We start from the raw sequence: 19,690 nt of genomic DNA on the forward strand, positions 1-19,690 counted from the left end.
CAGTAGATAACTCAACACTTCATAAGGTCTTTGTTCACTTTTATGTGTCTGTTTGCTATCTGCTCTATTATAAGCCTGTACACTTGGCTCTCCTGACCGGTCTGCAAAATCCTCTCCTTCTTTCCAGAAACATTATACTTCCTCCAGAGAGGGTCATGAAAGGAAGGTGCACCTTCTCAGCCAAATTCGGCACACCCTGAGGTAAATGGAACAGAGGGAGCTGATTGGCCGAGAACACCTGTGCCAAGTAGGCACACGACAGGATGAGGGTGTCAGCATCCCATCCCCCCCCCCCCCCCCCGCCCACCACCATAAATGCTTGCTTCCTGCTGTTTTGCTGTTCAGTGTTCGCCTTCTCTCTGCTCCCCCCCTCACTAATCCCACTCTTTTAGCAGGAAGTCATTGGAATGAAAAAAGGTCCTAAATTAAGATGAGGAGGGGGTTGTGTATTGTTCCAAGTAAACAGAGCCCTGCCCAAAAGTCCACAGCAACAGCTAAAATTCCTAAAGATAGACAAGTTAGACTGGAAAGGAGGGGGGAACAATGACGGGGATGGAGTGAGGAGGAGGAGGGCAGATGAGGGCAGATGAGGGCATCGGGGCGGGGGGGGGGTCTCCTCTAGGGTCATGCTCAGAGGGCGTCGGGCAGCACGAGAGGCAGGATGTTATGGTTTATTCAGCCCAGGAGTGGGGGCGATGTGGACAAGGTGCGCCTTGCCCTCAGCACCAGCCTCAATGTGATTTATAGCAGCGCTGGCAGACGCTTCTGTCCACAGGGAAGCCTTTGAAAACGCCGTGTGCGTGTGTACGCGTTTGCATTAACATGAGCCCGTGTATATGCACAGCAGATTCTCGAGTGTGCGTGCCCTCTGTGTGTGTGTGTGTGCATTAACTTAAATGAGCAGTTTGAGGCTGCTGGTTTTTAACCTGTGGTTGGGGCATGTTCATGCATGGCCCAACAGAGGATAGATGGTGCGTAATTACAAGCTACATGCATACATTAACACTCGATCCTATAGGTAATGTAAAACACAGTAACTAATAGAAAAACTATGGGAGACAGTAAAGTAATGTCATGGTGAAATTCACACTAGTGGAACAAGTAGTGACATCCTTTACTTAAGTAAAAGTCACAAAAATGACCCCTACATTGTGCATTATAACTCAATGGTATAACATCTCCTTGCATTTTAATGTGATCTAAGTATAGTAAATTTATGTACTGGGTAATATACATAAGAATGGACCGTCACAGTCCATAAACTAGGTAAATTTAATTTGATGTCAAATCTTAATTTGCAAAGTAACTACAGTGAGCAGACACACAGAGGAGCACAAGAATAACAATATTTCCCTATTTGAGTTGTGTTTATTTTGATAAGCTGGTAACGAGTAACCAGAAATCAGCACTCTCCTCAAAGGTGAGTGTTAGTCTGTGTATGTGTTTATGTGTGTCTCTGTTTCCATGTATGTGTTTACAGGCCAATTATAACTCTTACCCTCCCGCTGACCTCTGCTAAGGCAGACTGAGCTCCTCTGGTGTGAGAGGTCAGTGAGAGGTCACCAGCGAAAGGCCACTCTGCTGGGGAGGTCCTGCTGGGTAAAGCAGGCCAGACATCCACGCTGCAGGTCAGAGGTTACACAGATACATAAAGCAGGCAAGAGGGTGCCAACAGGTAGGAGGAGAAGTGTGAATGTCCAGTACTGTAACAGGAGAGCAGACTGTTTCAAAGAGCTAAACTTATAACCGGAGACTAATATGTGGTGAGAGAGGCACTTTAAAGCTACTTAAGCCTGTCACTATAGACCATATAGACGCCTCTCTTTATAGTATTTGGGTAAGTGCGGATAGGCTGAAGCACAGGTAAGCTTAAATGATCACTAATTACTCTTAAACGTCTCAGTGAGGTGGAGAAGGCTTTGTGTGTGTGTGTGTGTGTGTGTGTGTGTGTGTGTGTGTGTGTGTGTGTGTGTGTGTGTGTGTGTGTGTGTGTGTGTCAGGGTAGGTGTATGTGTGCCTGTTAACCAACCATATAGTCGTAGAAGCTATTAAAAACTCATTAACCTGCGTTTTATTTGAGGCCCCCTGCCCTTGTCCTTCATAGCACTAATGTATTTTCCGTGACTTTCCCCCCCCCCCCCTCTTCAGATTTAATTTAGCTCCTCTTTGATTTCATGACTCGCCTCTGTTATTGTAGGATATCTTCTCCTTTCCTTGTAATTTTGTTTTATGACATGGAGTGAGTCGAGTACAATACGCCCCCCGGGGAGGACCACTTGCCTCCACGCCAACAAATATAATTACCGCTGATCAGAGGAGTGAAAACAGACCGCCGCTTATCTGCTACAGCTCTTGCCTTTCCTTTTTTTTTTTTCAAACAGCATATTCAGACGGGGGCTCTGTGGCTGTGGAAGTTTTTTTTTTTTTTTTTAAATGGGGGGAAAAGAAAAGAACTGCAGGCAGAGGTGGTGCAGATGCAGAGCTTGATGCCACACTACACCGAAAAACATAGAAGGTGATGCTGCTTTATTTGTGGACACGGGGCCACCATGTTTGGGGGGAAAAAAACATATGATCAGAGTTCATTGGTAAAGAGTTGTTTTTAAATTCGAAAAATGACGAGATTTTTAGTGTAATCATAACTTATATGGGGCGATGGCATCTTAAGCCACACCAAACGTTTACCTGGATGTGTCACTTTAATCCAGTCAAATCAGCTTGGACTAGCACAGACAGGTGACCAGTGGAAATAACTGAAGTCGCTGAAAATGCAGCTACGCATTCAAATCGTCCCATTATTGAACGGGGATCGGTGTGGATTTAACCTCGCCTTGAAAAGCACTCGCATAACTAGCTGTGACCGTGGCTTTGCAGTGGGATAAATCAGGCTAAGTCACCGCCAGAAGTAAACAGCTAAAGTCCTTTCATGTTTACCAAGTAAAGTCCTCTGCTCCATGTTGACAGGTGAGAGTTCATAGGAGCAAAGTTGGTCCCCTCCCGATGGAGCTGCGAGCCTGAGTGTGTAACCCCCCAAGAAATGGTGAGTGCGTGCGCGCGCGAGAGAGAGAGCTTGTGTGTGTGTCAGACAGAGGGAGAGATAAACAGAGAGAGTTGCTAAAGGGGCTCTTTGACTTTGAGCGCATAAGCCCTTATTTCATGGTGCCATTGTTTGTTTTAAGGACGTCAGGCTTAATACAGTTCCAGGCGATTTCCCAGCATGTCTGTTCGCCCAAGCACCTCCAAGGCGCTGTGTGTGTGCCCCTCTGTATGTGTGTGTGTGGGTGTGTGTGCTGATATGTGTGAGTGCGCCCTTCGTTCCTGTTGACTTTAGCCCAGCTCCCGTCATAGCCAATGATTTAAAAAAAAAAGAAAAAGATTCTTCCAAGAAATAATTTACTCAGACTTAACAGAAATCAGAGCGACACGTTAACGTAAAGCTATAGTCAGATTTTACGCGTCCAAAGCAGATGTACGATGTTCGGAATATGCGGCATCTGTGATTTTAATGAGTTCGACTGCAGCCATATTCCCGTCAGCCTCACTGAGCAGCATTCTTTTAATTGGCTATTATTTTCAGGCAGGCCTGACAAGATCCATGAGATGTTTGAGCGAACAGGTTCATATCTAACTGTTGGAAACTGGGTTAATCTGTAGAAAGGTGTGTTTTATCCCCCAGACCTTATCCCGAATGTCAGAATAAACATATATATATATACATGGAAATATTTTTACATGTGCAGTCTTCGTGTGCATGGCTGTGTGTGTGTGTGTGTGTGTGTGTGTGTGTGTGTGTGTGTGTGTGTGTGTGTGTGTGTGTGTGTGTGTGTGTGTCACTGTTTATCATTGCTCCGTGTTTGGTTTGCACATGCATCTCATATTTCCCTGTTAGCTTCTCTTTATGTTGTGTCATACATTTGCTTCTGCAGCTATGGCCAATACCCATTCATGCAAATAAAGCATATTTGAATTTAAGATAGTGTGTGTTTTGTGTGCGTGCGTGTGAACTGCCATAAAACAGGCGATAGAGGATGACCCCAACCCCCGCCACCTCTTGCACGCACGCGCACAAGCACACGCCTCCATAATCGCCACTACTTGTAGCCTAGAAAGAGAGATGTGGGTCACGGAGGGTGGTAGTGGTTGCGGAGTGGGGGGGTAAACACACTGTGCCAGTTATCACAACCCGGTAGCCAAGGAGTAATATCATTAATAAACATGTGTAAATTGCTGTTATTTTACTACAGCGCTGGGGCCTTATGGAGCTTTCTTATATTTCAGATTCCATTTTACCTTGACCACAAAAACAAGTGCACATTTTCCTCCTGCATCCTCATCTCCGCCGTGAAAGCTGAATACATTAAGTCCTGGACATGAGGCCCAACAAGGACTTCAGACTCCTACTCACTTATTACACTCGAATCCCGAAATCCTCCTCTCCTCTCCTCTGTCCTGTCTCCTAAACCTTTTTATTCAGGGACCCGGAGACCTCTCCGGAACAAAACAGCTTTTAGCGCTACCATCTCGCCCTGCTTATGATTTCGCAAATCTCTCTCTCTCTCCCCCCCCCCCCCCCCCCCTCTCTCTCTCTCTCTCTCTCTCTCTGTGTGTCGCTCTCTCATTTCTCCAAAAACTGTCTCTCTGAAAAGAAATGAGCTGTTGTAGGAGCTCATCAAGTCATTATCTGATTAAGGTCATTTTATAACTGCTGCTCAAGAGATTTCTTCTTCTGCCAAATAATATTCATTCTTTCATTAATTCAGGAAACTTAAATTCATGAAATCTCCACCGGCTTAATAATAATAATAATAATAATAATAATAATAATAATAATAATAATAATAATGGCGACATTGATCAAAATTCATACTAAGGAAAAATCCACTGGCTCCTCTCCACTTCGACATACCATGCGCCGAGTGCGTGCACTTATTACCACTCAGCACGAGATAAAAATGTGGCTTTATAACACCTCTGGGAGAAATATTGTTTTTGTAGCCTCCCTCCTTCTGCATTTGGGCACAGCTCTAATAAATATGTCAGTAAATTCGGCCATCAGTGCGCAATGTCAGAGCGTATTATCAGTCTTGGGCATCGAGGTGTGTCGCACTCGATCCAAAAGAGGTGGTGGTGGTGGGGAGGAGAGAGGGAGTTTGAAACAAATCCACGGGTTGATCCACCTGGAATGGGCCGCGATAAGAGCAGCCAGTGTTAAACCACACGTTTCCTCTACACCTCATCCGAGTCTTCCTTTTCCAAACACGCTTTCTTTAATGTCCCGGCCTGTTTTTCCAGCCTGTGTGCGCACCGACGGCACCCAGGGGAGCCGAGGCCAAATCAGCCACAGGCCAGTTAGGGAGCAGGAGGGGGGGCGGGACACCTGCTTTGGAAAAGCCACTCCAGACACCAAACTTTGCTGACTTCGTTGCAATTCGTTCGTCCTAAAAAACACTTGCTTGCGACATGGAAAAGAGACTCGCCTTTTCCTTTTTGGCGCCTGACAGAGGGGCATATGGAAAATAAGATTTCTCGTTAAGTACTTTAGGATCCTGTTTGTTCAGTAGGATAAAAAAAAAAAAAGAAAAAAGAAAGAAGAAAGAAGGAAAAAGAAAAAGAAAAAAGAAAAACGTGCAACAAAATGGATCCGAAGCGAGAAGCATGGAATAAAAATAGCTGATTTCATGAGCAATTGTGCAAGAACTTTTTAAACCGTTTTAAAAACATTTGTTAAATATAATTTGAGAAAGAAAAAAATGAAAAATCAAGTTTTTACGTTACTATAATAATAATAATTTTAATTATAATAATAATTTTCTTCTGAAAACTATTATTTGCCAACCTGGAACGTAAGATCAGCAGTATAGATGAATGTGCCATGTACCCTCAAAAACAATCGAATAAAATAATTCTCTCCATCCTAAACATTAAATCCAGCCCCAGTAAAATGTTCGTAATATTAAGAAAAAATTGTGAATATCACCTGTTGTAAATGTCGAAGGTTAAAACATTTGTTTAGCCGCGCGCAAAAGCGGCTGTGTTATGATGAAGCATCCAGTTTGTAAGAAAGCAGGAGGACTGAGAGCGAGCAGCCGTCATCATTTCATAAATCAGAAGCCTCGTGGAAAGGATCAGGTGTCACTGTGCGCAAGGTTGTGTTACAGGTGGGTGGAAAAACTAATAATATGTTGAAAATCATTTGGTTTGCAAACATACAGGTAAATTCTTTTTCTTTATTCTTCTTCGTTTTACCACCAGGTTAGAATTCATCTTTAGGGGGGATATTTTAGTGACAGCAAGCTGACAGAAGCTTCGTGACGATATTCGGCTCTTAATTGAGCTTTTTACAAAAGTGATGTTTAGTTTTCTTCAGACAGTGGCTTCTCTGGATAATCTGAATTCAAAAGCAGAGCTGTAAGCGTGATGTGCTGCTTTGCTTTACTCGTCCATTAATCAGACTTGGGTGCAACCAATGAGAAACCCGCGTGCGTAAAATATCTCTACATGCCATTTTTATCCCCCAATACTCAAGTGACCCCCAACTTGTTTGTCCCCCACGAGAATGCACGGTCTAAACGTGTGGCAGTGTTTTTGCCGGAAAAATAAAAATAAAACAAAAAAGTATATGCGGTATATACCCATGACTGATCTTAAAAAAAAAAAACGCCGTGCATAGTTTCCTCTGACATACAAGGATCAAATTACACAGTTAATATTATTATATTCCAATCATTAAAGATGGCTGGGTTTGAAAGAATGCCTAATCGAGTATGATCGAAACTTGAAATAACAGAAGGGTTAAAAAAAACTGGATTCCAAAAGAGACCTTTAATTTGAAATTTATTGCAAACAAATAAAACGAAGGCTGAAAGATGTCTGGAGACATTTGCGTAAAAACGGTACAACGTTTACTGTTAACAATAACTTTAATATGATTTTTAATCCGTTTCGAAATGAATCAATTTATTTGATTCATATTCCCAACAATTATTATTTCAAAAACATTCAAAATTCTTGGCTGAAGCTACTGACACTTTATTCCACATTTCCTGGGACTACGCAGCACTTAAACCGTTTATTACAGAAACTTTCTTTTTTTTTTTTTTTAAAGAATAACCATGAAAATAAATAACATAGCCATGTGTATGTGTGTGTCTGTGTGTTGTGATTTTCCCCGCTGCTTAAGAAGTGTCATGTCAAAGTGTGTAACGATTCTTACTCGCGTCGTCGGTGATTTGTGAAGAAACATTAGTAAGACTGCTATTTCCTTTTTTCTCTCTCTCTCCTCCTCTCTCTCTCTCTTTGGTAGCATGCTCAAGTCCCATTCTCTGGTCAAGTTCAGCGAGTTGTTCTCCGGACCCGACGGACGCTTCTTATTGGTAGGTTGCGACCGTTACATCACGCCGCTCATGACGCGCACGTCTTCCTGTTTCCTTCAGCCGTGTCTTAAAGTGGATCTTAGTGGCGGAGGAGCGCTCCAGCATCCAGTCCTCTGCATCCAGTGCGCCTCGGAGACACACATACACGCGGTCTCGCGCTCTCTCTCCCTCTCTCTCTCTAGCATACTCTCTATGTCTCTCACTCTTTCACACAGCACAGGATAGAGGGAGAGACCGACGCGCAAGAGCTCTTTTCATCTTCTATATTTTTCCCCTATTTTGTTCTTTTCGCTCGCGTCGCCGACTTTATTCCAGCTCTTCATTCTCTGAGACACTGTTATATTCCAGCATACAACAATCCTCGGTGCCCTGCGCGTATTCTCATTTTTCCCCCCCGCAGGAGTTCAGGTTGTCCCCCTCTTCATCAAAAGGGTAAGTAACCTTGTCCTCGGATACCTCCCTCTCTTGTTCTCGTTCTGCCTCGCCTGCGCACGGTGGGCGGAAAAAATAAACAAATCAAACATCGTTAACGGGGAAATTTATTATGGTAATCAACTGCTAATCATTTCGATACGACATTATTTGCTCTGTTTCGTACCCTCATCTTGATCTGTGGTGAGAGTTGCGCGAGCAGCCCGTGTTTGTCTCGAGGATGATTTGCGAGCGGTAGCCCAGCCTTCCTCATCAAAGCACAGAGATCAAGTTGATTTCCCAACTTTAAAAAAGTAAGTTTGGGAAGCGAGTTTTTGTGCGAAAGGAATCGTGATTTCTAACAAGGGCTGTTTTTGGTTGGTTTTTTGGTTTTGTTTTGGGTTTTGTTTTTTGTTTTTTTAGGCTTCATGTGTTTGGCTCTCCTCCGCGCTTATTGTAAACTGTGAATTTGCTATGACCTCATATTGTCTTTGTCCCATTGGCTAAGTCTTATTTCGACTCATTACGGGTTTTTTTTTTTAATTGATAAGTCAAACAAAGAGTCTTGCACAGTAAACTACCGAGGTACTCAGCCCTCCCGGTTGGTAAATGGGGTTTCTATCTTGTGCGGTAGCTCTCTAGGACAGATGTGATAAAGCGCAGTGTTTCGATTGTGTGCGCAACTCTTTTGATATCCAAGTCTGTTCGCTGGCAACTAAACAGATATCCAAACCAACAGATTTCAGTCTCACTTGAAGAAATGTTGCCGGACTTTTAGTTCAAACCTTAAAGAATTATTTTTAATTGAGTTTAAAACTTGAACTTTGCTCCTTTAAAAAAAACTTTTTGCATTTTCCTTTTTTTCCGTGAGAGGTTTAAATGGTCCTTTTATGCGTGTATTGTTTATGAGTTTTTAATTAAGGTGTATCCTTTAAGTTTGAGTGAATTTCTCTATGTGAGTATGACAGATGCTTAAAATTGTTGCAAGTTTTTTTTTTTCTTTAAGAGAGAGAACGGGAGAGTGTGAGAGTGCGCATGGGCAATAGGGGACAGGTGCGTGTTCGGCAAAGACAGGTGCTGGTGACTATTTCAAGCAAGTTTCCCGAGACAGTGAAGTGCGTTTTTTCTTCTTTCATTCTTTCTTTTTTTTTTTTTTTTACTCGTGTGGATGTATCAGGTCTTGTCTGTATGCCTGGATATGGCTATCACGACCTGAGCCAAAGGCATTTATCAAATGTTTTATTTTAGAATACTGGTGTCACAGTTTAACCCAGTGTGCATCCAGTAAGTCTGTACTTTCACAGTTTTATCTGCTACAAAATGTAATTTTTCCTCCCTGAATTACATCAAATACCATGTGCAACATGTGCACCACACTGCACAGTTTGCAACAAAGCCAACAGCGATGTTGTGTGTGTGTGTGTGTGTGTGTGTGTGTGTGTGTGTGTGTGTGTGTGTGTGTGTGTGTGTGTGTGTGTGTGTGTGTGTGTGTGCATGCAGTGTGAAAGTGTGGGCCTTAGTGGCAAGACAGAAGTCTTTTAAAAAGTCTTTTCACATGCACTGACAATGTAAAGATGATACATTTCTTTTAGTTGTAGCTGAGGAAAAAGTATTCCTGAATCAAAAGAGAGAAATTTCTCCTGCTGTTTGCTTTCACTTGCACTTCAAAGAGAGCCTTTGAAATGAATGCCTTTGAATGTTAAATTATAAACATAGATCTGAATCCGCCATGTGACATGACTGCAGCTGCATTTCCATGTGAGCCAAATCAATATTTTTTATGTTTGCACACTATAAAAAATTAAGTTACCTTAAATTCATTAGATTTTATCATTTTCTGACTGAGCCATTGCGAGTCCTGACAAAAACTGTCTTGTTTAAAAATAAAAATAAAAATGTCCACCTACACTTTTATCCTAAGAAAACACTGAAACAATTCACAAATTACTCACCTCAAAATATGTAATTTTTTTTACAGAAATATTAAATTGTTTCTGACAATAACATTTGAGATAGGCTGCATCTGATATGGCTCTGACTGAGGCACTGCCACCGCTGCTTACATAGCATTATTGATGCAGCCCTGTACTGACAAAACGTTTTGCTTTCAGAAGGGCATTAGGGTTTTTTGTAAGAGCGCTTTAAGTTGCTCCTTGCCAGAGTTGACCCGCGTGACCTATTCATTTGAGCAGAATTAACTGCCCTTGCCAGATGAAAAGACAAACAAAAAACACAGAAGTGAGCTCATGCTGGCACCATAATCAATAGGCCTATTTTGTGTTTCTTTTTTGTGTCACTTTTCCCATTGAGTACGATATGATGGCCATATTGATTAATGTGAATGCAGGACTTTTACAATTGCGCAAAGACTAAACGTGGTTTTAAATATTTTGAAATTTCTTGTTGAATTGACCGACAGCGTTTTAGGCTTCAGTAAAGTGTGTGCAGTGATATGTAGAATGTGTACGGCATCCTCCTGCATGTTTTTTTGTTTTTTGATGATCTTAACCCTGTTTCTTTTTATTTGATTTTGTGAGCTCCTACGTTGGCTCTCACTGCACAATCATGGAAATGAGGACAAGTACTTAAGTAATTATCATAATTTTATGCAGCTTTGTGTTCCGTGGGAATTGGTTCAGTGTCGCGCAGCATGTAACATGGGACAGGATAAAATGTAGGACTTTGCCCTGGAATGTCGAGCCAAGGCCTAATTCTGACCCCGTCTCCCTTTAGCCCTGTGTCCTTACTACCTAAATGTAATCATGAATGTTTAACGTTCATCACTTGCAGAAACTAAGACGAGGTACTCCCTGCTGCTTTGAGAAAAATATCTTTAGGTTAGACCCATCGAATCGGCTACTCCAATTCTCTAGAGGTTAACGGATTCTGACTTTTTCAGTATATGAAAAAATGTTTAAGCTTTTTTCTTTCTTTCTTTTTTTTTTTTTTGGTACAGCTTTGGTTCTTGCTTAAGGACAGGCCGAAGTGAGGGAGTTAGATTCTGAAAATATTTTTCACTTTGGTGAGTCATGCAGCTGTGATTTTTTTCCCCCTCCAGGTACTCAGAGGCTTTGATCCTAGAGGACTGGGTGTGTGGGATATGGCCCAATAGCAGCAGCCCGTGATGCCGGACCATGACAGCGACTCCCTCCTGAACAGACAGACCAAGCGAAGACGTGTGGACATTGGTGTTAAGCGGACCGTGGGCAGCACATCCTCCTCCACAGCAGCAGTCACCACAGCCACCACTGATAACATTGCCCGCGCCAAAGCAGCCATTTTTAGTGCCATGAACTCTTTGAGCTCTCATTCTCACCACGGATCAGACACCGACTCCATGGAGTGCTCCGTTGTGCAGCCACATGGTGGGCCTGGCGTTGTGTCAGCTAGTGACAGTGAGTCCAAGTCCAATGTACTCCGAAAGCTACTGAAGAGGGCCAACTCATACGAGGACACCATGATGCCCTTCCCTGGCACCACCATTATCTCTCAGCTTCTCAAGAATAACATCGCCAAAAATGGAGGAGGGCCCGAGAGGGGAGAAAGAGGGGACCGGGGTGATAGAGGGGACTCTGGCTTCCCTGGATCAGGGCTCTCTAATGCAAGTTCTGATGCTCCCCAAGAGGATGCCTGCAGTAACTCCTCCCAGGACAGCACCCCACAAGAGTGTTTGTCACCATTTGGCCGTCCTCCTGGCCTGGCCACCTTTGACATAGAACGTCTCAATGATGAACACCTGCGTGCCAAGAGAGCTCGCGTAGAGAACATTATCCGTGGCATGAGCCATTCCCCCAGCGTGGTAGTACCTGCTGCTACCCGTCATGAGCGTGACCATGATATGGATGGAGAACGGGACATGGAGCTGGACTGCCCACCTCCTCAGTCTCAACAGCAGGCCCCCAGCAGCCCACGGGGAGGCGAGGTGTGCAGCAGTAGCCGAGAGAACAAGCGTAAACAGCGTTTGCCACAGCAGCAACAGCAGAGCTTCACCCAGCTGGTATGCCAGAGAAAGGAACAGAAGCAGGAAGAGCGACGGCAGCTCAAACTGCAGCTGGAGGACATGCAGAAGCAACTACGGCAGCTGCAGGAGAAGTTCTTTCAGATATACGACTCAACTGATGACTCAGAACACAACGACCTCCACAATGACATAGGAAACATGTCAGAGGACAGCCCAGCCAGGTCTGATAACGGAGGTGACGATCGGGGTGGAGATGACTTGCGCTCAGACAATGAGATGTCTGACCTGGATCCGGGCCATTTCATAGACAGGGCGAGGGCATTGCTTCAGGAGCAAGCCCTGCTGGCTGACGGAGAGAAGCCAAGAAGAGAAGGGCTTAGCAGGAACAAAGGACACGGAGGTCCGGGTTCCTCGATGCATGCTGAAGGCAAACAGCTGGCAGAAACGCTGAAGCAGGAACTCAATTCTGCCATGACCCAGGTGGTGGACACAGTGGTTAAGGTGTTTGCAAAGCCTCCACGCCCTACACCTCAGCAAGCCTTTCCTACACTTTCCATACCTCCTGAAAGATTTCCTTCTGCTGTCAATGGAGACAACCCCAACTTTCACACCGCCAACCAGAGGCTGCAGTGCTTTGGCGATGTCATCATTCCCAATCCGCTCGACTCCTTTACCAGCATGCCCGGGATCCCCGGCGCAACCAATGACCAAACTGAGGCACTGCCCTTAGTAGTGAGGAAAACACCCAGTGAGCACCACCACCAGGCCTCAGCTGTGGGTGCCCACGGTGGAAACCACCACCCCGCCCTTCACCCCTCCTCACTCTCTGCCTCCATGGGCTTCAGCCCCCCATCATTTAGACACCCCTTTCCACTGCCTCTCATGGGCTACCCTTTCCAGAGTCCTCTTGGCGCACCCCCAGGTAGTTATACAGGCAAGGACCGTAATTCACCAGACTCCATGGACCTGTCCAGGGAAAGCACCAGCTTGAGGACCAAGATGTCGTCAGGTCATCACCTGGGGCACCACCATCGCTCTTGTTCTCCAGCACACCCCGGCAGCACAGCCGAGGGGCTCTCCCTGTCCCTCATCAAGTCTGAGTGCAGTGATCTCCAGGACATGGCTGACATCTCACCCTACTCAGGCAGCAATGTATCCTTTAACAAATCAGGGTGGTGTGCGTGTGAGTGTGCGCGTGTTATCGGTCTCAGCTGCGTTTGACGCTTGAAAGGCCAAATAAATAAATGTTTTAACATTGTGTGGTCCCAACTTACAGAGGCATCAGACTATCTCATGCCTCTGTAAGCCAGGGGGGGGGAAAAAATCAGATTTCTGGTGGTAATTCCCCATAGATACAGGTTCGAAACACTGCATCTGAGCCACAAAGAGTTAAAAATCAAATCTTTTTGAGTATGTTTGAAACTAGCCTAAGAAAGTGAGAAATTGTTGATGAATCACTTTTCCTCCCACTGCTGTTCTCCTCTCCATTGTACTGCATTGTTGTATTTATTTTTACACTCATACCTCTTCCTTCTCACAGCACCCTACAGCTTTTTCTTCCATCTTCAAACCTAAGTGCTTTAAAAGCCTTCTTGTCACATATCGCTTACTCGCAAAAGATTAGGCCCCCCACGACATTAACCACCCCAATTCTCTTTATAAAAATGGCCTGGAAGAGCAAGGAGGGGAATAGCTTCCTGGAACTTGGCACACAATAGTGTTATATAGCCTGCCTTATAGTTTAACCCCTGTGTGCCCCAATCATGCCCTGTGGATAAAGAGGCTATCCCCTATGGGAGGCTCAAATTGAATCCCCTGGGGACACGGGACTAATAGCTTAAACATTCAGTGCCTTCTCCGTTTCCTGTGTACCTCCTTAGTCCCTAAGTATTCAACACCCCTTAACCCTCATAAAAGTTTGATTGGCGTCACACTACCTTTTTTTGTCTTCGTATCATTAACGTTCATTATGTGCTTAACTAATTAATCCTACCGCTTTGTACCTGTTGTCGATATTATTAGCGAGTGAATATGTACACTTAACACTTTGGTTCCCTCGTTTGTGCACACCTGAGTGCAGAGCCTTTTGTGTGTCTGTGTGCATGGATGCGTGTGTGCGTGTCTTTTTGTGTGTGCGTGTCACAAAAGGTTTGCCCGAGGATTCGGGAAAGATGTATATTTATGATTGCTTGTGTTTTCTCTTGTGTTCCTCTTATCATCCATCGCTGTTGTAAAAAGCCCACAATCATTGTCGTTTCTTCTCTCTTTTTTTCATTTCATAAAGATCTGTCAACAGCCCGGGGGGCCCTTCGGCTGTTGCTTGGCAGCCAAATACTTCTTTTTTTGTTTTCCCTCCCTGCAACCCCCCACACCCCCCTCCTCCCTCCTTTCTGTCTTTTCTTTGAAGCGGACGTTAACAGGTGTTTGCAGCGAGCTGTTTATCTTTCATTACCTCGCCTTGTCTTGTCTTCTGACCCAAGGGTGAACGCTTTCCAGAGATCCATAATCCTTTGCTTCTACAGGCTCCCGATGGAGGGATGAAAAGAGAGAGACATACAGAGACTGAGAGAAAGTAGAGAACAATCAAACCACGTATGCCAGATGCTGTGGCTTTCATTGTAGCATTTATAAATTCAGGGCATTAACAGACGTACTCTTAAATGGAAAAGAATCGAAAGAACATGTCCACATGTGTTTGACATGTGCTTGTTTTTATTTTTTTCATATTTTATTTCTCAATCCACAGGTTTCGAAGCAAAGTTGGCCATTTACGAGATATAGTTTTGCGCATTCTTTATTTTAATTAGCGTGACATGTATGAATTTGTTTGTTTGAATTTGCATCTGTTTTTATAGCAGCTTCCATTAGTGTGTTTTTTTTTTCCCTAAGCCTCAGAAGTCAGGGACAGCTTGTCAGACATTTTGCGAGGTGTGTTCAAGTTCACCAGGTCTCGGCAGTATTGTGGAGCAGATGGCTGCTATCAATTTCCTCATTTGTTCACAGTCCGACTCCAAATTTTCTTGTCCTTACACCTGGAATTAGGAAGTAGAGCAGCTATTTTCCTCTCATGACTTTGGGCTTTGGGGAAGTGTTGTGAGAATGATGATGTCTTGTCAGATGTGGCAGGCGAACAGTGGGCCAGCTGGTGTGAGTGCACCATCATGACAAAATAATAGCCTTGCACACCACCCCTAAGTCCAATCACAATTACATTTGCAAGCTGTGAGTGAATTGGAAATAGAAATGTCTCATTAGGAAATATGAAGCTTCTTAATTGGTGGCTCAGTGGAGGTGGTATGGTGATATAACCGGAGAGGTGAGACCTTAACATCTTTGTCTTAGAACAAATTTTAATTTCGGCGATAAGGACGTAGAGAGAGGGGGGGGGGGGGGGGATGAAGCGACCCGTATACTAATTGAAAAAGCAAAAACAAATTAATCTAAGTGTAAAAGCGTGGCTTCAAACAAATCCCACCTTGCCTTATTGCAACAGAGATCTCTTTTCCTTCTGCCTCTCCCTCTCGCTCGCTCTGTCTGAAGATCCCATTGTATCCCCTCCACTCGGAGCAGATGGTGTGGTGTGGAAAGTGAAGTGCTGCTCTTTTGGCCAGGCCTGTCAGAGTAACACCAGCCTGCCAGGGTTTCCCCCACAAGACCCTCGCTGCGTATACAACTGACTCTCCCCTCTCTCTCTCTCTCTTACTGAATCACACAAAGTAGACAGGGTCTTTAAGGAGCCAACCCAGCGTGGTTCAGCATTTGCTGGCTTTGCCGTGTAACCCCGAGGCCAAGGGCAATCCAATCGAGCAGCTGATGCCTTCTTCCCGCTCTATAGTTACAGCTACATCTGGACACTTGACTGATTTTAACGGCCGCAGTCACCCCGGTTCATCATAAATTATGTCGAGCAATGTATCCTGTCCGCTCAAGTGTAAACAGTCTTCGGGAAAACTTAGAGCTGTATCTCCTGTGTGATATAAATCCCTGCCTCGCTGATGAAAACCCTTGTTGAAACAGCCCGGGGTTTTAACACGTTCCCCCGCCCCCCATCCCCTGTTCCCTTTTCAATGTCTTATCCTCCAGATTGATATTATCAGTTGCATTATACGGCCGTTAATTCACCATGGAAATGGCTTGGGCCGTTCGGTGGCGCAGATGTGTTTCATTCTCCCCATCACTGGCTGAGTCCAAAGCCTCAGAGCCCCTCTTCTCCTTCTCCTCCTCCTTCTTTTGCTCCTCCAAGGGTTTGGCAGCATAAGAGGAGCTGGGGGGCAGGGGTGGAGCAAGGGGGTGGAGGAGGGGGATGTAATTGAAGGCTGGAACCATGCTATCCCTCAAGGTGCCCCCACCAACCCATCTCCATCCGCTCGCTGCTGCTCAATCCAGGCGATCCATTAGGAAGACGAGGGAATCTGACGTGTATTTGAATATAGTCTCTGTGAGCACGAGCTGGGTTTTTGTGCCGGTGTTCAGGACTATCTCCTAGACCTTGTTTTGTCACTGATATGAAGCCAACATCAGACAGTCATATTCAGGCTTGGCATGTGCTGTCGCCAAGCCATTAGGCCTTCTTGCCCGTCACTGGCGTTAACTGCTGTCTTTGTCTGTGATATGCAAATGTCTCCTTTTTTCTTCTTCCTTTTTTTAGGGGGGGGCGGAGGTTAGCACAGGGTGTAGGCAAAGGCGTTTGCTCGCTTTGACTGTGAAATGAGCCTCCTTATGTAAAAGCAAGAGCTGTAGTGCTGGCCAGCTTTTTATTTACCGTGACGCTCTCACACCTGATACACACGATGCTAATTGCAAGCAAATGGTTCTGCTTTGGTGCACTGTCTTCAGCCTCCTCAACCCCCCTCTGCAGTAACCCCGCACTCATGCCTAAAAGGAAATTTGGTTACCCACCATCCAAATGATTATTTCTTGCCAAAATTACTGCCATTTATTACCAAGTTCTAGTTTGTGGCAATGTCTGTGTTTGCTTGATGTAGAAGTTTATTTTTGATGTTCTCCCCCCTCAAACTACTGTCGTTTTCCTTAATACCAGCTGTTTTCAGATCCAAGAAGGTCTCTCCCCAAATCATCTGAAGAAGGCCAAGCTCATGTTTTTCTATACCCGCTACCCAAGCTCTAACATGCTCAAGATGTATTTCTCTGATGTCAAGGTGAGTCCAAAACATGCTCATGATCTACAGACTTTCTTTGACCTTACAAACCTTTCCATTTTTGCCAGACACCCTTCAATAATTTGCTTTTAATGTTGCTTTGACGATCTCTCTGTTTGCTGTCTCGTGTGTAACAAATGAAAGACAGGCAGACACCTTCTCCGACTTTGTCTTTTGCTCCAGTTTCTTCTCTACTTCCAACACACCTGCTTTAAAAGGGGAAGTTTGATTTGTTAATTGTGATATGCCAGCTTCGGTTGCCACGAACAATGTACACTTGTCTTCCCTTAAAACGATGTTGTTTCCTTTACTAAGGCATTGGCTTTATGCAAAAGACGAAAGAAGAGGAAGTGGAATGGGTTTACGTGAGGGAGCTGTAGAGCCTATAAGTATTCTAAAGATAAAGACCGGGATGAGTAATGGAAGGGTGGAGAGGGCAGAGAGGAGGATGGAGCCTAGAGACAGAGGAGTGGTTATCTGAGCAGGTGTAAGGAGGACGGTTTAATGGAGGGAGAGGCGAAGCAAACAAGTTCAGTCGGGGAAGACGGAAGGGATAAGTGCAAGCGCCACTTGGGAGTTTAACGAAAAATTTGGAAAAGGAAGAACAATACTGCACAAGAAAAAAAAGGACCAGTAACACAATGGCCGTTGTAGATAACATGGTCGTTTTGTGTTATCGGTTTTTTTTTTTATGTATGTATGCTTCTTTTTGGACTACACAGAGGAGTAAACACTGTGACAGACCCAGGTTTTCTCATTCAAATCAGAAGATAACGGTTCCCTTTTTTTCTCCCCTCTGCTCTTGTGTGCTGTCACCACCAACCGTGACTCGCGGTTCACTTGACTTTCACTCGTGATTTCTTTGGATGTTTGGAAATTCTCACATCATTTAAAAAAAAAAAAAAAAAAAAAAAAACAACATTACAGCTTCAGACTGATTTCAATTTTCCTGTTCTATTTTTTTTTTTTTTTTAAACAGCGCAAACACTTAATATTGAAGGCTTTTAACCATTTTGCTCCAGTGACTAATCATTCCCATGGAGGTGGCCTCTCCTCATGAATGGCCTCATCAGATACTTAAACAAGGTCAAGATAATTAAGGGGATTATGAGTCACACACTGGTCTGTTTTTGTTTCCAGAGGAGGACAATAGACTCGAGCTGTAAGTTAGAAGACATGTATGGGAATGAGACCATCTAATTAGATTCACCCCGCGCAGCCTCTTAGCGAGTGGTTGTCTTCAGACAAAAAGTCGTGAAGGCTAATCGGGTCCTGACTAATCAAGTCTGGACTGTCAAGAACCCTGTGAACGTGGGAAGTGGGTTGCCCTAACAAGTGGAGGACGCCATGACTGTTGTTCCCCTTCATTAAGCTTCTTTTATGACTTTCTTTCTTTACTTTGAGGTGTTTTTTTAAATGTTTTGTCACGATTCCATTGTTGATATGACAGAATATCCTCTCACTAGCTCGAAGACATCTCTGTTATTGTTACGGATATTGTTATAATGATTGGCGAATAATGAAATATTAGATAAACGTATTCAGTCAATTAATAAAGTCAGCTAAAGTTATTGTACTTTGGCTTTACAGTATATGAATTATAGGTAGCTTTGATTTTGCTGCTTTTTCTACATTTCGCTTTCATTTTCAAGCAGCCACAACCTCCCTCACCTGCACTTTTTATTTTTCTGGTCCATCTCTCTGTGGCTTTTAGCAACAAGCCTCAGCATTTGGGCCAGTCATGTGCTGTGGCGGCAGCAGAGGCCAGGACGGTTTTTCTCTTTTCTATATGTCATTCCTTCTCCTTTCTTTTTTTCGCTGATGGTGTGGCATGGTATGTGCGCCTCGGCGGGGCCGGGGAGAAAGAAAAGCCAGCGGCTGGATTTTGAGTCACCGCAGTAACAAAAGCCTGCTTTCCAGGGCCGCTTTTTGTGTGCAGTCAGCCAATAGGCAGCCAGAGATTATCTCCCACAATTCACTCCTGCGAAAACAGGAAACGTTGGAAAGCCCTGATGACTGTGAAGGGGCTTACGAGAGAGAGAGCGGGAGAACGAGAAAGAGAGCGAGGGAGGCCCGCACAGGCTTCTCTGTCTTTCTGCTCTCCTCTCCGGTTGTTCTGGATGGTAGCTTAGCGCTCTGAGGTCATCTGTGTGCTTTCTGCTCCATTGTTGACCACCATATCAGAGAAAATGTTGGCGAGAGAGACAGTTTGGCCTTTCATCTGCATGCCTTTCAGCATCTGAATAACATCTGAATAAACCCCACACCACAAAAAACAAAATCTAATCTAAAACAGTCTACATAAATATGAATGATGTGCGTGTGAAGTTTGTGAGTGACAGTCAAAGCACTGGAATACTTTTGGCAGGCTACTAATATGGTTCAGATTAAAGATACTGCAGTGTTTTCCTTTTGTGGTCTTAAGTATGCGTTTGTGCATGAGCACAACATGCGTGTGAGCGTGTGTGCGGCGCTTTCTATCTTGTGCTCTTAACACTAAGCGCTGACCTTTCACAGGCTCTCGAGTGTGAGTGTGAGAAACACGCTTTCACTGTCTCTCTCTCATCTGCCTCTCAGCCAAGTGAGTGCACGTACACACACACACCTTTATATATGCTTATATGCTGTGTGTGTGTGTGTGTGTGTGTGACTCGCACATGCACACACAGACGTTTTCCTCACTGCATCTCATGTCTGTGCTGGCTGACCCCTGCCAGCTCTGATTAAGGAGCTGCAGTGATGTGCTCCTTTGAACCGATTCCCTCCTTTTACACTGAACACACTCG

The 19,690-nt window shown here is 44.4% G+C and overlaps 1 protein-coding gene across 3 annotated transcripts in view; it reads left to right on the plus strand.

Moving 5' to 3' along the window:
- The first annotated feature begins 6,943 nt into the window (after positions 1-6,943).
- The window catches only part of LOC146652138 (prospero homeobox protein 1-like), a 31,684-nt gene continuing 18,937 nt past the window's right edge, over positions 6,944-19,690 (plus strand). The window contains exons 1-3 of one of the 3 annotated variants that reach the window (XM_085381868.1): positions 6,944-7,373; positions 10,843-12,897; positions 16,797-16,904. In XM_085381868.1, coding sequence (XP_085237994.1) covers positions 10,909-12,897; positions 16,797-16,904 — 2,097 coding nt within the window. In that variant the 5' untranslated portion in view covers positions 6,944-7,373; positions 10,843-10,908. Of the gene's footprint in view, positions 7,374-7,417; positions 7,806-7,836; positions 8,099-10,842; positions 12,898-16,796; positions 16,905-19,690 lie in introns of those variants that run through there. The other 2 variants (XM_085381866.1, XM_085381867.1) reach the window with 2 other exon arrangements.

This window comes from Rhamphochromis longiceps, linkage group LG15, assembly GCF_057381845.1.
Source record: "Rhamphochromis longiceps isolate RC_006_pf linkage group LG15, R_longiceps_female_GT1.1, whole genome shotgun sequence".
In the NCBI taxonomy this organism is placed as follows: domain Eukaryota; kingdom Metazoa; phylum Chordata; class Actinopteri; order Cichliformes; family Cichlidae; genus Rhamphochromis; species Rhamphochromis longiceps.